Raw genomic sequence first — 18,134 nt, 5'->3', positions numbered from 1 at the left:
TTGTAGTTAAGCACAGAAAATTGAGTTGTAAACAAATATATCACTTAATAATCAACATATCCAGAACATTGAAAGTAAATAGGACAATGCATAAAGTCTGAAAACCATGGCATTAACCTTTCAGGCAAAAAAGAAACACTGTATTGTTAGTGTTGCCTTGCAATCTATGTAATCACCGAAATCTAGACTGTAGTACCAAACACAGCACTGTGGTCTGAAATGAACAGATGTACTTGGATATCCAAGTACAATACTTTTTGCATTCTTGAAAATTTAAAAATTCCTATGTTGTAAATCTGTATTTTCCCTTGGAACCATAGCATAAACACAGCCGTCAATTGCTTGTCATGGGAAATGTCGCCCTCTACAGTTAGTTAACTCACCAGAAAACTGCTAGTTTGCATAGCAGTGATTTGAAACATGCCTCTCCATCTCACTACTCTTTCCTAAAATGGACATCACGTTTTGATACACTTATCTCATTGCTGACTGATATCGGCATACAAAACACCTTTTCAAAATCAGTTTTTGTTCTTTTCTGTGTACTGATATTTGCTAACTGTAAGACACCATCACAAACATCTAAAAATACTCTGCCACTGTTTGTAGTAGCGCTCTCATAAATTGACAGATATTTTGATGGGGTTACGTGCTTGGCATCAGCTACACAGTCATTTCAAGTGTTTCCCTTATCTCAAATTTCATATCATGGTGACATATCTCAGCCAGTTTCATTGGAGTCTGGACTCCACATCAGATAATACGGCAATACTACCCGCCCACAAATTGACCCTTTTTTAGGTTATCACAGCACTGATAAGTGACCCCCTAGTGACGTAAATGTAAATGTTGGAACTAGTTTTTAGTCTGCTTCAGAAGTTTGTGGCCACATATAACATGAATTTCGAGTATTTTAGATATTTATCAGATCATATTCATCTATCGAAAATGTATGACTTTGATAGAGCTCCTTGACATCAGACCTGACAGACTGCTTTGATGTTGGCTTCACACCAAAGTGGGAAACACTTGTTGGTCAGCTGACGACATGCCCACGCAGATCAAGTGTAATGAGATACAAGAATTACTAGATTGCAGTTTCTTTCATACCATTGGAATTTGGCAACCTACTTCCCTTAGCACTCTTTACAATCGGTTGTAAATTTTTCGGCAGCATCCGACTATCGTCCCTGTCACCTATTTTCAGGTCGGTGGCCAAAACATCCTCTAGATGCGATGGCGTTGATGGTCTAGAAGGCAGAATTGGGCCTCGTATGTCAGTCCTCTGGTCGACATCCATTTTAGAATGTTGTTGATTTAGCTGTTGAAGTTCGTTGGAGTTTTTCCTTTGAACTGATGTGTGGAACTGTGAGGTGCTGTATTGGGATGGTATTGATGGAAGTTGTTTTGTTGATGGTTGCAAAGGCTGCAGTCTTCCTCCAGCTGGAGTTCCCATGTACATACTCTACAATACAGCAAACACATACATTGGCTTATTGATTTTTCAATCAATGTAACATTGTTTGCACAACCAAGTTGGATCTTAAGGTAGAACGCACCACGGGGACAGATATTCGGACTTTCAATTTTTATAATACTTCTCTCATCTCATTTTGAAGCTCTTGGAGTAAGGAAGACTTTCACAGTCTTAGTATTTTGAAAATCAAAAAATATATTTTTCTTCATGGAGTTAACACTAGGAGGTGGCCATTTTGAATTTCAAATATCAGTAAATGTTAGGTAATTTGTTTCTCTAATACCAAACTGCACAGTGACCCCTGTTTGTTATTATTGATGTTGAAAGAGAATGGTGAAAGATTGAGCAAAAGTTTAGGTCTTTCATTGTCGAGGTGCATACTACCTTAACAGGAAGAACAGAGTTGACAGATCTTAAGTTCAGAACCTGGACACATGAATGAAAACTGTTACCTTATCTGAGGTAGGGGTCTGTGATAGTTTGCGTAGTGGTTTAGGTTGCCTGTGTTCTCTGAAGTCCAGGTTTCTGTCCCAATCTCTGGCATGCCTGGCTTGGCTGACACCATACACGGCCTTCTGCATGGCTAGTCGATCACTGCTATCCGGACCCATCAAAAACTGTGCAAAAAATATTCAAACAGTTACGGTCAGAGAAGACATCACAAATGAGCTCACTGGTCAAACCAGAAAAATGATTTCCTAAAAAGAACTGACGGTGAATTCCTCAAATGTTGTAATATTCTGGGTATTTCACTACTATTGACATGGTAAACAAATACAAAATATAAAACAGATTTTGCTATAAAGATTACAGAATGAAATACTGGCTATGATTGCAATGCATGCAATTGAAACCTGTTACTCCTGCTGTGAATAAAATAAAAAAATAAATAAATAAATAAATATTGTTACATTGTACATTTACTGAATATGAATTGGTCTAGTTGACAATAGATTTTACTGTATTCGGGGATTTCCATCATTCTCTGCATGACAAGAATAGTGTGAAAGATGTGCAAACAGTCACTGAGTGCTCCCCAACATTCAATCACATCTTCTTACCTCTATACTTGCTATAATGGTTTGCTGTGTCCGTGAATAACACAAAAATCTCCCATGGTGAATGAAAACACTTTTTGACCACTTACCAATTGAGCTTTCTTTTTCTTCTTTTTTCTGTTAGCAGCCTGTGATAACCTCCATTGGCTGTTGATATCTGGATCCCTCTCTCTCATCTCAGTGTTGGGTCTCCATGGTGTGTTTTGGTCCTGAGTATTGCCCCATGTTGACGTATTGATAGTTGTGTTATATTTACTATGACTACCATGAATGATGCTGGAAGACTCTTTCTGTATCGTAAAATCTAAATAAATTTTAAAAAGTCACATTTCAGTATCAAAGTTCCATAGATTTCTTTCTAGTTGCTCCTTCACAAAGTTTAAATATGACAAGGTCTGTCTGTCTTTGTGAATGAATTCTTCTAATTATCTGGTGGTTATCTCGTTGAGCTGAGGAGGACATGGAAAACATGATAACACCATGGTATGAAAGCTATCAACTGTCTTTTTATTTTTTTTTTCAGCTATCAACTGTCTTGCTGTAAACTGTTGTTATAGCGCCCTCTACCACATCATAAGGACATCCTTTCGTTTGACGTTCCAAACATGCCAGCATGTGATACAATAGTGCATTTTAATGATCGTTTTATGTTATTCATTCTCTCTTCTTGCGCGCATTCTTCACTGGAGTCACAGATGATCATGAAAAAACATGCAACTGTTACATCACATACTCATGATTTCATTCAGAGAAGAGCCAAACACTTCTAAACATTATCACTTCTCTGGAGATGTGTAATGCCATGTTATGAAAAGCATAGGAAAGCCTCGGAGGACACAGTCTGATTATGGAAACTATTGTCCAACCATAGCCTGTGTTACTAAAGTGCAGAGATGGAATGAGACACCCTCTGTGATTGGTTTCTTACCTGGTGCAGGTGTTTGAGCTGGGGTACTATGCATATCTGGAAATGGGAGGGGGAATATTACAACTATTTTAGAAGATGACAGAGCTTGTCCCAGTGAGTATAGGGTGATGTACACACATGCAGGAATTTAACAAATTAAAGATGTGCAGCATGCATTTTAAAATAGCAAAGAATCACACACCAATGAAACAGAAAGAAAAGGAATATGTAAGTGTTATCTGACCCTGAATACATGTACTTTTATTGAAGGTGACTGATATCAAGGTCATTCATTTGCCATTGTCTTAAGGTCTCATTCCCTTACTTTAATAAAAGATATTGGGCCTTCAGTAAGCATATGTAAAGGGTGAGGTGTTGTTAAAAATGGCTGAATCGCTCATTATCGGGTATATTAAGAAACTGATAACGTTCTAGTGAACTACAACCTCTGAGAATTCATGAGGACTATCTGGTCAGCTTTGAAGAATAATGTTCCTTTACCAAGATAGGTAGTTAATGCACAAACTAATATTTCTATCTTTAGATTTTTCAACCAAGAGTTTTGGGAGTAAAAAAATGCATGTTTTGGGGGCATTGTTTTGAACTTCTCAGGTATGGTATTGTACAGTTTTAATTCTTTGAATTTGTTAGTGTATTGCACACAGGATTTAACACATCTGCTGGGCACTTAGTTACAAGTATGAGGTCAAAGGTTTATTTTCACAACGAGGGGTACAAGTTACTCTGGCTTTTGAAATTCCAAGCACTGCATTTCTGCATGCGAAGACAAGTCAGCAAAATTATGCTTACTACACTGAGGTATGCAGTCATGGTCTGGTGAACGCAGTCCTCCATACAGGGTCATTTGACTCCTATCAAGCACACACAGCAACACCAGGTGCAAAGCAACACAACAAAAACAAAACTCAATGCCACAGCACAGCAGTACACAAACATAAAAACACCGGAACTGAACAACCAAAAATCAAAAACAAACTTTCAAAGACAGTACTATTACCATTATACTGGCTCTTTGCTCTCTTCTCTCTTGGCAATGTTCCCATCTGTCCAGGTCCAATTCCATACTGAACCTTTTCAGCGTAGGTTGGCTTATCACCTTGGTATATCTTCTCCCTCTCTCTGTCTCTGTCCCTATCTCTATCTCTCTCAAAGAAGTATTTCTCTTTGTTTTTTGTCGGCGAATAGATATCTTCTTTTGGTGTCTGTCAGAGGTAAAATACAAAGTAGATGAGGGCAAATTCAGTATCTATTCAGTTTATTTCAGATTAAGTAAACCCTATGGATGTTCAGATACATGTACTGGTGGTCTAGATTGCAATTGGCAATATTAGAGAAACTTCAAATGGAACCATATTGGCACTGACAAATGTCCCCTAGATGATCAACACATGGACTCAATAGATGATCCAGGATTTTCATGGCCACAGCCACAAGTATGGAATCGTGTTGGTACTGATGTTGATATGATTCCACCACCTCACACAAATCAAAATTACCATTGTCAAGTATTGATACAATTTGCTGAATGAAAATAGTTGCATTGATACACCAAAGTCCTCAGTCCTAGTGTATGAGATTAACATGCACATTACAATATTCTATCGTTGTAGTAACTAATCTCTTATTATCATCTACATTTGCTTTCACATTTGTATATTCATGAGCATCATTATCTTCAAACTCTTTCACAGCCCTTTGTTAGCTATGCAGTATAGCTCTCTCTTGCTTTGATTTCACACACATCGTAGCCCTGCTCAGAAAATTGGTGCAGCTAGTGCCTAGCTGGATTATAGATGGCCTGAGGATGGCATTACAATATTCTATCGTTGTAGTAACTAATCTCTTATTATCATCTACATTTGCTTTCACATTTATATACACATGAGCATCATTATCTTCAAATCTTTCACAGCCCTTTGTTAGCTACGCAGTATAGCTCTCTCTTGCTTTGATTTCACACACATCGTAGCCCTGCTCAGAAAATTGGTGCAGCTAGTGCCTAGCTTGATTATAGATGGCCTGAGGATGGCTTACCCAGACCAAGAAAGGCACATCTGTGTTTGTCAGGGGTATTTAGCTACATGACAAACCAGAAGACGTGAGAGAGTCTCCCTTAATTTTAACTCTGCCAACTCCTACAAGTATGTAACTGAACACAGATCAAACCAAAACCACAATAACAATAGGATTGAATCAAAGTCCCTCCTTGAGGGACTTTGGTTTAATCAAAGAATTTTCACTTATGGCAGAGTGCTGAACATCAAATAGTGATTTCGGAATAACAGGAACAGACTTAGAATATTTGTATTTTCCTGGGAGATTGGGGAAGGGTTTACCACCACAGATTAAAACCATACAGATTTAGTAGACCTACTGATGCAGAAAATACCCAGTTTTATACTGTTAACATTCTGGAATAACCCAATCTGGCAAAGATTCATTGCCTTTGGCTAGTTTGTTAAGAAATTTTCAGGATGGTAAATCCATCCCTCAGGCCATGGTCTTATTGATTGATTCAATCCTGTTTTGTACGTCGTACAGAAAATCAATAAAACCAGTGAATTTTATAGTAATGTTATCGATGACATGTTGACCAGATGACATCGCTGCAAGCTGAACACTTACATGTATTACTTCAGAATCTTGCATTTCACTGCGAAGACCCTGCGCAAGTGGCAGTTTTATTCTTTGTTGCATTTCAGAGGAGTTATCTTTGCTTTTCTTCTTGAAGACACTTGATCTGACCCGTTTGATTTCATTCTCTGCTCCAGTACCAGCCATTATCTGTGTGTGTGCAGGACAGAAAATAATGACAACTCAGTCCCTACAATCAGTCATTATGTATAAAATTAGCACACCTGAATACATAATGAGCTGTGGTTGATTAAACAGGGGTATGGTATATATGTCTCAATCAGGGAGTGCCTACAATCTTTCTAGTTCATTTGATAAAGAAAACTGCATGCTGTATTCCAATAGCACAAAGCCCAGCTATTAAACACAGTTCAGCAGCTCACAAGCTCTAAATGACAGGCCTTCCTGTAAAGATTCCCAATGACAGCAACTTTTTCTCAACTTTTTCACTTTTCACTGGTCTCATCCTCTACAGAACAAATTGTCTGAAAACACAAACTGCACTACTGCAGAATAATATTCCCCCTTGGAGCAACCCTCCCTTCCATTCTTTCACTTTCACATCAACACACAATATCAAATGGCTAAGTAGAACGGCAAAACAGTCTTGTGTTACAAACATTTCCACTTTAGACTGCTACCATATCACAGAACTACAAGTTATCCAACAATGCACTCTGATTTCTACTGTCAAAGATTCTTGAATGAAGAAGGGCATGCCTCAATTGTTTAGAAAACAAAACATGTGAAAACATGATAAATGATTATCTTCAAACACAGTCTTTTCCCCATTCCCCATCCGGAATTATTTGGAAAATTGAGCATGATTGAGAGAGGAGATGGCAATTATGTACTATGTTCGAACTATTGAGAAGCCTGCCATACAAATTGGTTTACAGGAAGACAGGACAACCAGTAACATCTGGTTCATTGAACAAAAAACAAACTTTTTCGATTGGACATGGTAAAAGAAATTTACGTGTTAGCTGTTCAATAGAAGACAACCACCTCAGTGGATCAGTACTTGCCTCCAAAAGATAAAAGTATTAGCAATATCTGCTGAGCTTGTTATGGTTATTTAGTCATAACTTTGATGTTTTTATTGCAATATCTACCTGTACTTTTATAAGACAACGTGAATACACAATGCCTGTGTTTCAACTATACTTTATGATTAAGAAAATAAAAAGTTATCTGAGAGGTAATCTTCAATGGCATTATTGGGAGACTTGTGGGTAATTTCTGCCACTATGTAATACATGTATAACCTGCTAGATCACCCTGAAAGCATTGATTATGGTTTTTGATCCCTTGTTTTGTCTGTCTCTGTTTGTTTACCTTGACATGTCTTCTCTCTGGAGGAGGGCTCCCGGCATGTTTATTTCTTGTATCTGTGCATTCAATGTTTTCAATGTCATCATGAGTATTTCCAGAGCTGTCACTGTCTCTAGGTGATGATTCTAAAACAGGGACACCACCTTGGACAGCTTTCTTTGGTTGTCTATCAGTCAATGGTTCATTGTTATCTACAGACTGTTGCTTTGACATTTCTGTCATCGTCCTTGAGGGCACTTGCTTTTTGTCTTCTGTGTGTTTGTTATTTCTGTCCTCAACAGCATTCTCTGGGGGGTCAAAATTCACCCCATAGTACTTGACTTCAGGGAAATTATTCCCATGATGCTTTGTGTCTCCATTCCCATGCTGCTTTCCATCAGCATTGTTGGAGTTCATATCATACTGTTTGTTGTCCACAGCGGTCACAGATAAATGTTTTTCACTTTTAGTGTATTTCAAGTACGGTATGTGTTTTGCTGTGTGCAGAGGTTGTTCCTGTATCTGTGCATTAGTTGGGGGCACTTCTGGGAAATGTTCACTGACCCCGTTAACCATCTCTTGTGTTGTGCTCAGTCCTGTAGGGGGTCTTGTATGGAAGCCGCTGCGGGGCGTATCGTTCTCATTTCTGTAATAAAATGCAAGTGCAGTCAAATGTCTGATCTATCGAGGTCTTATTAGTTCTTTATTAATGCTACATATACGGGTTGATGTGGCCTTTCATTATTCTAATGATGATATGTGAAGGTAATTGGGAAAAGTGAGTCACCCTGGACAGCTTGAATCAAGTGAGTGACTGCAGAACAACAATCAGTACAACTTTCTCAACAACAGATAAGGCATTCTGCACATGAAAATTTGGCAGTCTAAATGCCTACTTTGTATACATACATGTAAAAATAGCATAATTGCTCTTCAAGAACAAAAATGATCAGAAATAAATATTTCAGATATGAAATAGTAATTAGTCTTTTGGTTTCAATGTTTTTGCTTGAAGATAAACACACCATACAGCATTTTAATAAACTTTCACTTTTGCATTCTGCCCTTTATAATAACTCTTCAGTTTTGAGTGCAGCCATATGGCATCTGTTACTTCATCTCAATTTAATCAGAGTTTGAAATCTGGTACCGTATGCCTAGACTTGTCTGTTTATATACATGAAGACATTCTGCACACACAATGTAAAACTACTGGCTACATACTTCAATTTATACATTTCAAAAGCCGTTCATAACCGGCATTCATGTATGCACTGAATGGACAACTAATAGGTTTCATTTTAGCAATTCATTGTAGATTTGTAGGGGTAGATTTGCTGAAATATATTTCAGCATTTTGCTTCAGTAAATTGTCAAACTATATTGTAAAGTTTTAACCCTGACCCTACGTGTAAAATATTGATGAGGGTCTTACTGCTACTCCTGCAAATATAAGTGTGAATAAATCTTAATATTTGGGGTTTGTATGTGCCACCTTACTGGATAGTTGAGCTGAAGTTAAGCTGTACTTGTCATTGAAGTATTTAATTTGCATATTAGAATGTACCAATTTACATTATTCAGCCGATCCTCATCTAGCACAGGCATTACTTATGGTTTGAGCCTTAAATTCCAACAATGAGGGTATAAGCAAAACCATATGCACAAACACCCACAGAAATACATTAAATTTCCTTAGGCATTTGTACACATGGGTTTGTTTGTACCACCACTGCCACTGTACTGAGTCTGTAAAACACTGTGTGCCCTTTTCATCCCACAGAAGACCTATTGCACATGCACAGCTACCTTGTAAGAAGGCTTTAATACAATGGTATAAAGATTTTGACAAACTTTCAAAAAATATGAGTTAAATTAAATTCCTGGGACACAATCGCAATCTCAACCATTCCTCATCAATCACACTTTCAAGTTTGCTTTTAAAATGGGGATGGTCGGCTTTGCAAAGAGACTTTCAAAGGTCATGCCAAATGGAAATCAGAAACTTGGGTATGAGTATAATTTTGAGTCATAATGGCGTGTGAGTTCATATAGTATATTGTAGATGTGTAACAGATTTCTGGCCAATTGTTCTAGCACTACCGCAGCAGTCATGAGATCTTGTCCCTTAGAACTTAAAAGGACATATTCCCACAGTTGAAAATGACAATAATACAGTAATTAATTATTCATTTGGGTTTTATTTTGCTATTTTCACTGGCAATGAAATCCTCAAAAATGTAAGTGAAAAACTCACGTTGCGGTAGATTCTTTTGTTTTAATTGAATGAATTCAAATCCAGAAAAATGTCTAAAATATTAATATGGTGGGAATAAATCCTACAGTAATTTCTCTAAACCATGTAGAATGGAATTTACAGTACATGTTCTGTCATTTTCATTCTCTAATTGAAACACCTGTCTTTCAGATAAAGTAAAATACAAATATCAAATGTTAGCTAAAAACAATCACATTCCACTGTTTGTAGAATGTTTGCACAACTGACTGAAAACACTTTAATATTGTATGCATGAAATCTGAGTACTATCTTTATTTCTCTTTCTTTGGGTAATGTTCAAGGAACAGAAATCTTGCGGTAAGATTTATCAGATATGTTGCATTTCAGTTTATTCTCATACATTCATGTGATTGATATTCCACTATGTCAAAATCCAAAAGCATCTCAGTGGTGATGAATACTAGGGAATTACCTTCCATTTTCCAATTAGCATTTACAATTTATTGGAAATCAGTATTCATATGTTATTTAGTGCCACAGATTGATACTAAACATTGGCTGATAAATATGCAAATTGTGACAGCGTAGATTCCTATCAAGTTTTCCATCATAATGCACTTTGATCTAGCTGAAATTGTATATCTTTTGATATATTGCTGGGATGAAGAGCAGGAATATCATACTTACTTGGCCTGGTGCCCATCTAAGCCATGCCTGCGAGCTGATTTTGGTGCATATCGACTCCTTGAGATGATTAACCTGTCTGTCTCAAATGCTTTATGATCAAGACATTGTTGAATTGTGTATCTCTCCGATGGATCCATCTTAAGAGTGTTCTGTGTGGTAAAAAAAATCACATCAGTTGAAAAGGGAAAGTAAATGGTATTGTATGCACCTTCTTTAAATAGTGTTTTTTAATTTGTATGATTTTATCATGCGGATGTAAAACGGGAATATGTAAATTTAAAGAGGAAATGTAAATAAATGAAAAGACAGTATTCAACCATGCCTCTGTCAGATCCTGTTTTCTGGCAAATTGGGAAAATTAAGATACTATGTTGAACTGAAAAGTGAAGGTAAACACTGCATTTCTAGTAAATTTCAGCAGCATCTGGTGAAATCAAGATATTCACCATCCTTAAAGATAATTTCCAGCGGTTTTTCAGATGATACTATGCTGACACAAGTCACACAGGTGATTTGATTTCCTGTTTGATAATTAACAAATTACAAAAAGGCAGTTTCTGGCTGATATGTTTTTTCCTTTGCTTTCTTCACAAGTCCTTAATAAAAAGCTTTGGCATCAAGCAAACATACTTGGAACACTTTCACTAGCTATAGCAGGACTGATATCTACAAACAGAGTCAGTTGCAAAATCATCAGAAATTACATTCATACTATTATTGTGAATACGTCATTTGTACATATGATGAATACATATCTAATAATATGTAATTTACTATGTGGGTATATCGACCTTTGTTCTTTGTGTATTTATACGTGGCTGATAAATTCAGCAGCTGCTTTTCAGGGGTATGACCTCGTCATACCAACTATTCTTGTAAAGGTCGTCTGAATTCAGACATGCATGGACAGATAATCTGTGAAGAACCCTCTACCGGTATGTAAATATCAATGGCTGTATGGCAAATAGGAATCATGCTGTTTGATCTTTCTGTCTTTTTTTTATGATATTTGCATTTTACTGCAACTGAGTTACTGAGTTAAAATTATAAGTTTAAAACCTTAATGAGATAAATTTTAATCACTTCTGTCAGCTAGTAACTGATTTATATCCATTCATTATAAATCCCAATTCATTAAGAAACAGTTGATGTTTTCAAAGCAGACTACAAATAAAATATTAACTTTATTTCATTCCTTTGGATGCAATGAAATGTTGATATTATACAAACCTTCATAAAGTCCAACATGACTGCATTGAGTACACCAAAATATCTGCGTTCTAGGGTCTGGAAATTGCTAACATCCGGAAACTGTAAGAGATTTAAAACAAACATACAGAGTTCAATGAATATGTACAATGTTACTGTGCAAATGCAACTAAGTTCACAGATTGTCATCTGTGAATGCAAGATTTCTGAGAAATGCTGCCACTTCATTTATGTTACAAGATGTGAGATCAATGGCTGTGAATTCCATCTATCATAAAATTTGGCAAAGTTCCATGTATCTATGACAACAGAGTATCTGATATCAAAGTTAGATTACTGTGTCTTTAATTGTGCCCTCAAAAATGACATATAGCCGATCTGGGATGTCTTGCTGATATCAATGCATAGGTCATTTTGTCATTATTTTGAAATGAATAAGTAATTGCCTTTTCTCTCTCACCCCTCATCCATCCACCAGTTTTTAAGTCTATTTGTAAGTTTGTCTGTCTATACACATCAGTCAGTCTGTTGGTCTATCTGGAGGTCAGTCAGTCTATCTATACCGGTACTATGTCAGTCAGTCTCTCTGTCACTATGTTTGTCTGGCTGTCAGCCAATCAGTCTGCCAGTCTGTCAGTATGTCAGTTTGTCAGTCAGTTTGTTTTACTGTCTCATGCTGTCACAATCAAATTATGTTTGTTCTGTTTTGCTGTCCTGATGTTGACAGCTACATTAAGTGATAATATTTTGAACCTAGTGTGTACTTCAGAATCTCTGATTTGAAATGTGAAGTTGCATCATCAAGTCTGCATGTATCGTATTATTGTATACTTGAGTAACTATTTAGGAGAGCAAAAATAAGCCGAGATTTTGAAACAAAAACAGAGTTTGTATTTATATGCTGCATGTTTTATGAAATGACATGTCATTATGTATTCTCATACTCTGCAGTCAGTCCCATTCCCATTCCATGTCACAAATAGTTTCAACATGGTGTACAATTGATGTTTGAGGAAAATCTATTGTGGAAATTGCAAGACAAAGCACTGCAACACTCAGTCAACTTTCTAATTGCTATTCCGTTTTGACACACATGGGCCACATTCTACTTGTATACTTGTCAGTACTTGTCTTAGAGTGCTGTTGATGCTGAACCTATATATTTATATATGGGGAGAACCATTTGATTTCTGGGGGGGGGGGGGGTATGGAGGAAAAGGGTATGGAAGCAAATTTTTTTTTCCTGTCAGAGTGACAGCAATTTTTTTTTCTACTGTCAGACCTGCATCATTTTTTTTTTTCAAATGGAGTAGCAGTGCAAATTTTTTTTTTTATTGGTCATCAAGTTTGTAATGCGTTGTAAAGGGAGCCGTCATTATTTACGGCCTGAAACTCCGAAATTTCGAGTGACCCCCCCCCCCCGCCAACCATGATGAATTTGAGTAACCTCCCTCTCTAACTCTGAAATTTTGACTGATCCCCCACTTAGAAAAATTTAATACCAATACATGTAATTGTAAAATTTACAAAATACAGCAACAGTAAAGACCTTTCAAATCCTGATGTACCCTGCTAGACTATCATCAGTTATCTCATGATGGTTCAAAAAAGGTGAACACATCAAAATGAAATTCAAAGTCACAATAAAATAAAGATATAAAAGCTCACGCAGTATCTAACCATATAGTATATTGTTTAATTTGGATGGATATTATGACAGGGTTTTCACTAGGATATCTGACCGGGCAGAATTTGAAAGTACAGGGGGAGAACATGAGAGAGGCTTAGGGGGAAAGTGTCACAGGGGCTTTCCCCTATCTTGGATGGAAATTTTAAGATATTGATATGTGCAATGGTGCAGTCTGGTGCAATCTGAGAGGTGTTTTTTAATTTTTTTAACTAAGTGAAACTGTCAGAATACCCAAGGGGGAGAGCACGAGAGGGGGTTCCCCTCTCGTATTGGGAATTTTGAGAAATTGATGTGTTTAATGGTGCAATCTGAGAGGAGTTTCAGTTTATTTTGCACTCGGTAAAACTGTTTGAAAATGACATTGAACACTGATTTTTTTACATTTTTTGCATGATCAATGTTTGAGTCACAATATTCAACAACCAAACAATGACAATACAATTTGTGAAAAACAGTTCTGTTTGCCAGAGACTGAAGACAAATGAATATACAGGAACGGAAAATCTGTGACCTTCTTGTGTCATTTCTCCAGCTGCCAGCTTCTAATGAAAAGCCTGAATATGGTATGTTTGCGATCCGGTGTTTGTGGTCAGAAAAACAAGGCCCACACATTGTATTTCATTATATTTGTTGTTCCTCAATTTTCATTGTCAAGCTACATCTTTCTAACAAATTTATATTGAGAAATAATATATTGGTTTAACACTAGTTTATTGACTCCTGTCTTGTGTTTTAAATTTTCACAATTTACAGAAGTCAAATAGTCCCCTTTAGATAGTGCCTATGCCATTGAGATATTGCAACAGAAATCCTGAAATATGATTTCTTGGGTCAGAAAAGGGAAGGAAAACATTGAGTGTACTGAGGTGTAAAGTAGACCTATGTAGTGCATGCTTTTATCATAAGTGCTGGGAAAAGAAACATAAGAATTGCTTGTGGTAAAACATTTGTGCCGCCTATGGCGGCGCGCCGGCAAAGAATACATGAGAATAAGGTTTCCAAATTTTGCTTATTTCTGGTGCATTGTGACAATTTTTTTTTCTCTTCTGTCTGTTATGACAATTTTTTTTTCTCAGGCCATGACAGGATCAATTTTTTTTCTTCTCTCTCACCTGGTGACAAATTTTTTTTTCTCAAAATCCTCCATATCCCCCCCAGAAATCAAATGGTTCTCCCCTTATATATTTATATATACAGTCTCTTTCTATTGGACAACCTCCTGAACAAGACTGTTTTGGAGGCACTGACCGACAGGCCCTTGGGAAAACAAACATATACTGTTACCCTCATGGCAAGTAAATATGTGTATGCTATTCCATGATCAACATAACACTGGCTTTTATGTAAAGAGTAGTTGGGAATTCATGAAGCACAATTAGATTCTCTCACAGCACCTCGTTGGCTATGTACTGAGTCTGATCTAGCCTGGCTATGCCAGCTTGCAGAGCCACACTACACCAGTCACAGTGTACAGCTTATGAGGTGCTGTGAAAGAGTCTAGATGCACACTTTACCTTGAGTCCTGAGAATCTGGGATTGTTTCTAAACATATCCATCTGATCTGGAGGTAGTGGTCCTAATACTTTTTGTATGGTATATAACTGATCTATCTCACTCTCGCCAGGGAATAGCGGTTGTCCGTCACTAAGTTCACCTAAGATACATCCTATTGACCAAAGATCTACTGGTTTACCATATGCAGCCCTGTTCAAATGATGAAATCAATTAAAAGTCACGAGGTTAATGGTCAGATGCATTACTGCACACATACCGGTACATCTAATTTCTTTCACAAAATCAAGTGTTCAAATATGCATTCTCTGGAGAAAATAGTTAACTATTAAGTCGAAATCTTATTTCAAGTGGAAAAGCAAGTTTTTGCCCATCTTTCTTGATGTCAAGATATACAAAATATTACATCTACTAGTATATCAATGTGATATATACACTAGTACTGATACAAATGAAATATTATTGGATGCGTTAAGTTGCGACAATAACCTTACATCCACTACTAAAACCCTGCCGAGAATGCTTGGCCATGAACACATACAGGCTTGGCAAGGGTTTACACTCCATTGAATCACACTGAATCACCATGCTTTATTGCCTGGATGAATACAGTGATGTCCTGTCTTACAAAATTTGTGTGTTATTGAAGTCTAATGCACCACAGAACAAATCAAATGTATTCATTGACATTTCTGAATTCCTTGGAATGCAATTCCATTTCCTGGTTGAAGTCACTGATACTGGATAAAAAGATTCCACTGATATCAAATGATACAAAGAAATCTGGCCAAATGTAAGAATAAACCTTTAATTATATCCCAATCAGTGACGGAGAAAAAAACACTAGCAAATACAAGTATACAAAACTTTGTTGTACATTTAAGTCATATCACATAAATTGTTTTCTATGATGTACAATTTTTTTTTCTCTAGTATAATTGGGTTGGATTTTCCATGATAGTGGTAGACACCATCATATCACCATATATAGCTAGACTACGTGACATCTTGCATGAACACAATGACTCACTGCATCAGGATAAAATTCACCTTTCAGTATGCTGTCTGTTACAGCTGTTTCCACTCACATGTGAGAATGGTAACTGAGCAACATGAGAAGTTGCTAATGTATGCCATTCAAAGCCAACCCACATAGACAAATGGTATGTAGGAGGATGAAAAAGAGACACCTTGCCATCCCATAAAATACTCCAATATTTAGTTTTAAAAGAGTTGAAATTTTCAATCAAATGTTTGAGACAGAAGAACAAAAGTAAAAGATTTAATATGGATTATTTGCTCATCTAGAGTTTACTCTTACAAGTGTCAACACGTAGATGTAATACGGTATGCTCATTACATGTAGTAGAGAAATTTAGCTCTATTTGGCTTTGCGTAGGAGGTTCTTGTTCAATTTTCTTGGATGTTCATGCACTTATTCATTGCCGGACCTGAGGATTTTTATTAGTGGCTATAATTGTACTCCGTTGTTTGGCTCAGATAGTATTTCCTGTCTGACTGTTGTTTACTTGCTATGGTTACTGATCCACCCAACAACCAGGTGACACATTACAAAACAATGTGGATTTGCATAATGCTTTCATGATAATACAACAACACCTATTTTGCAATTCTAATCACCAAGATATCCTGATACGACATTTAAAACAGTGACACTGCTTTGGTGAGTGTCATTTCAAAATCTGCACATGAACAGTACTTTGATTCAAAACTGCAAGCTGTTTCTCAGGTTTTATCTTTTTTTCACCAAATTACTATTGGTATATTAATATTGATAATTTGCTCCAAGCCATAAAAATGATTTCTACACATCACTAAAATGAGTGTAAAATCAGAAAATCTTGTAGTTTATGTATGTGTTCAATTTAATAAAATCTTTTGGATGGGAATGCTCTTCATAAGTTTCAGACAGACCTAAACAGTGAACAGTTGAGTATATCATGCACATCATGTACAATAATACATGCATTTGTTGGCTAATTCCATGATTATTTTCACTTTCAAGAGATCCCACCACATAACAGTTTAACACTAGTTTCAATATTCTGCAATTGTAAAACCATTTCCACAGAAACGTTATCATCTGATTCAAAATAATTCCAATTAAGTGGTTTGCACAATATGACACAATCTGAGATGCTGACTTGCCACGCATACAGTTGTAAATGTGAATGCTATTTTGAATGACAAAAAAAAACAATGCACTACTTTGATTCATTGAAATGAAATCAGTTCTGTCAATTAATAAATATGACCTCTTCACAAATGAAATATTGACATTATTTCAAATTGGTACTCGCTTTTCCAACAGCTGTGGGGAAGTGACTATAAGTTGCCATGACAACTATTGATAATCAATAAGTTTTACATAGAAACTAAAATATGATTACTCAACCTTGATGATCTGAAAATTCACCCTCTGGTTATGTTACAAAGTGTACATTATACACAAGAATAAGTGCCGGAAGGTAAAGGTAACACCATTCAGTTATTCACATAAAAGGACATATTCTTTGGCTATTTTTTGATTTTCAGCAAAAACTATGGCTTACTTACACTCCTGAAGTATGTAAAGTGTAAAAAAAAACAAATTATTAAAAATAGCGTCAATGACACTGTAGCTCCCATCCTGGACTATTTAGTGTTTGTTCTCTGGTCAGATATTTGAACATGTGTGAAAGGGATAAAGTGCATGAAGTGAAAATACTTAAATGAAATGTACTGGAGACAGTGAAATATGTTTAATGTAATTATTCAGAATATAAAATGGAAAAAATACAGAATTAGATATATCGAATACTGTGATACAACCATTAACTCAACAAGTCATTGACAATGACATAGTCCCCACTTGTAATAGGAGTATTAGTCTTGATGGGGCAGGAAAATGTGGTCATTAAGAAGTATCACTGGAGTGTATATGTTGAGATCTATGGGCACATAGGTCTATGTCGTTGTTCCCAATTTGAAACACATGAGGCATGTCTAAGTTATGGTTCTAAATCGGGAAAAAAGATCAGACCTCTAGCAGTATTTGCCAGCCAAGAAATACATATGCGCATTATAAATGAGGTACAAGATGTGACATCTTAAGGTCTAATATCCTATCAAAATTGGAGGGTATAGAACTTGTGGTACTGAAATATGCATATATATGTATAATCAAGGTCAAAGGTCATCGAGGTCACATGACATTTTGAAAAAAAAATTATATTGCTAATTATCCCTATATGCCAAAAAATCAGATCTCTAGCTCTATTCGCTTGCCCAGAATTAGATGTGTACATAATTAATGAGGTAAAGCGTGTGTTGTCATAAGGTCTCCCATCCTACTAAATACAAAGGACATAGCACTTGTGGTTACT

The 18,134-nt window shown here is 36.4% G+C and overlaps 1 protein-coding gene across 2 annotated transcripts in view; it reads right to left on the bottom strand.

Annotated features, from left to right (window-relative positions):
* Positions 1-926: 926 nt before the first annotated feature.
* LOC139131939 (cyclin-dependent kinase-like 5) overlaps positions 927-18,134 on the bottom strand; it is a 58,093-nt gene continuing 40,885 nt past the window's right edge. Inside the window, exons 10-19 of one of the 2 annotated variants that reach the window (XM_070698265.1) lie at positions 14,751-14,940; positions 11,568-11,648; positions 10,338-10,486; positions 7,436-8,057; positions 6,089-6,247; positions 4,461-4,665; positions 3,464-3,499; positions 2,625-2,839; positions 1,930-2,094; positions 927-1,465 (exon numbers count right to left, since the gene is read on the bottom strand). In XM_070698265.1, the coding sequence (XP_070554366.1) occupies positions 1,088-1,465; positions 1,930-2,094; positions 2,625-2,839; positions 3,464-3,499; positions 4,461-4,665; positions 6,089-6,247; positions 7,436-8,057; positions 10,338-10,486; positions 11,568-11,648; positions 14,751-14,940 (2,200 nt within the window). In that variant the 3' untranslated portion in view covers positions 927-1,087. The remainder of the gene's footprint in view (positions 1,466-1,929; positions 2,095-2,624; positions 2,840-3,463; positions 3,500-4,460; positions 4,666-6,088; positions 6,248-7,435; positions 8,058-10,337; positions 10,487-11,567; positions 11,649-14,750; positions 14,941-18,134) is intronic. The other variant, XM_070698266.1, reaches the window with a different exon arrangement.

This window comes from Ptychodera flava, chromosome 4, assembly GCF_041260155.1.
Source record: "Ptychodera flava strain L36383 chromosome 4, AS_Pfla_20210202, whole genome shotgun sequence".
Lineage (NCBI taxonomy): Eukaryota > Metazoa > Hemichordata > Enteropneusta > Ptychoderidae > Ptychodera > Ptychodera flava.
Note: the sequence above shows the minus strand (reverse complement) of the source record. Positions and strands in the feature narration are given on the sequence as shown.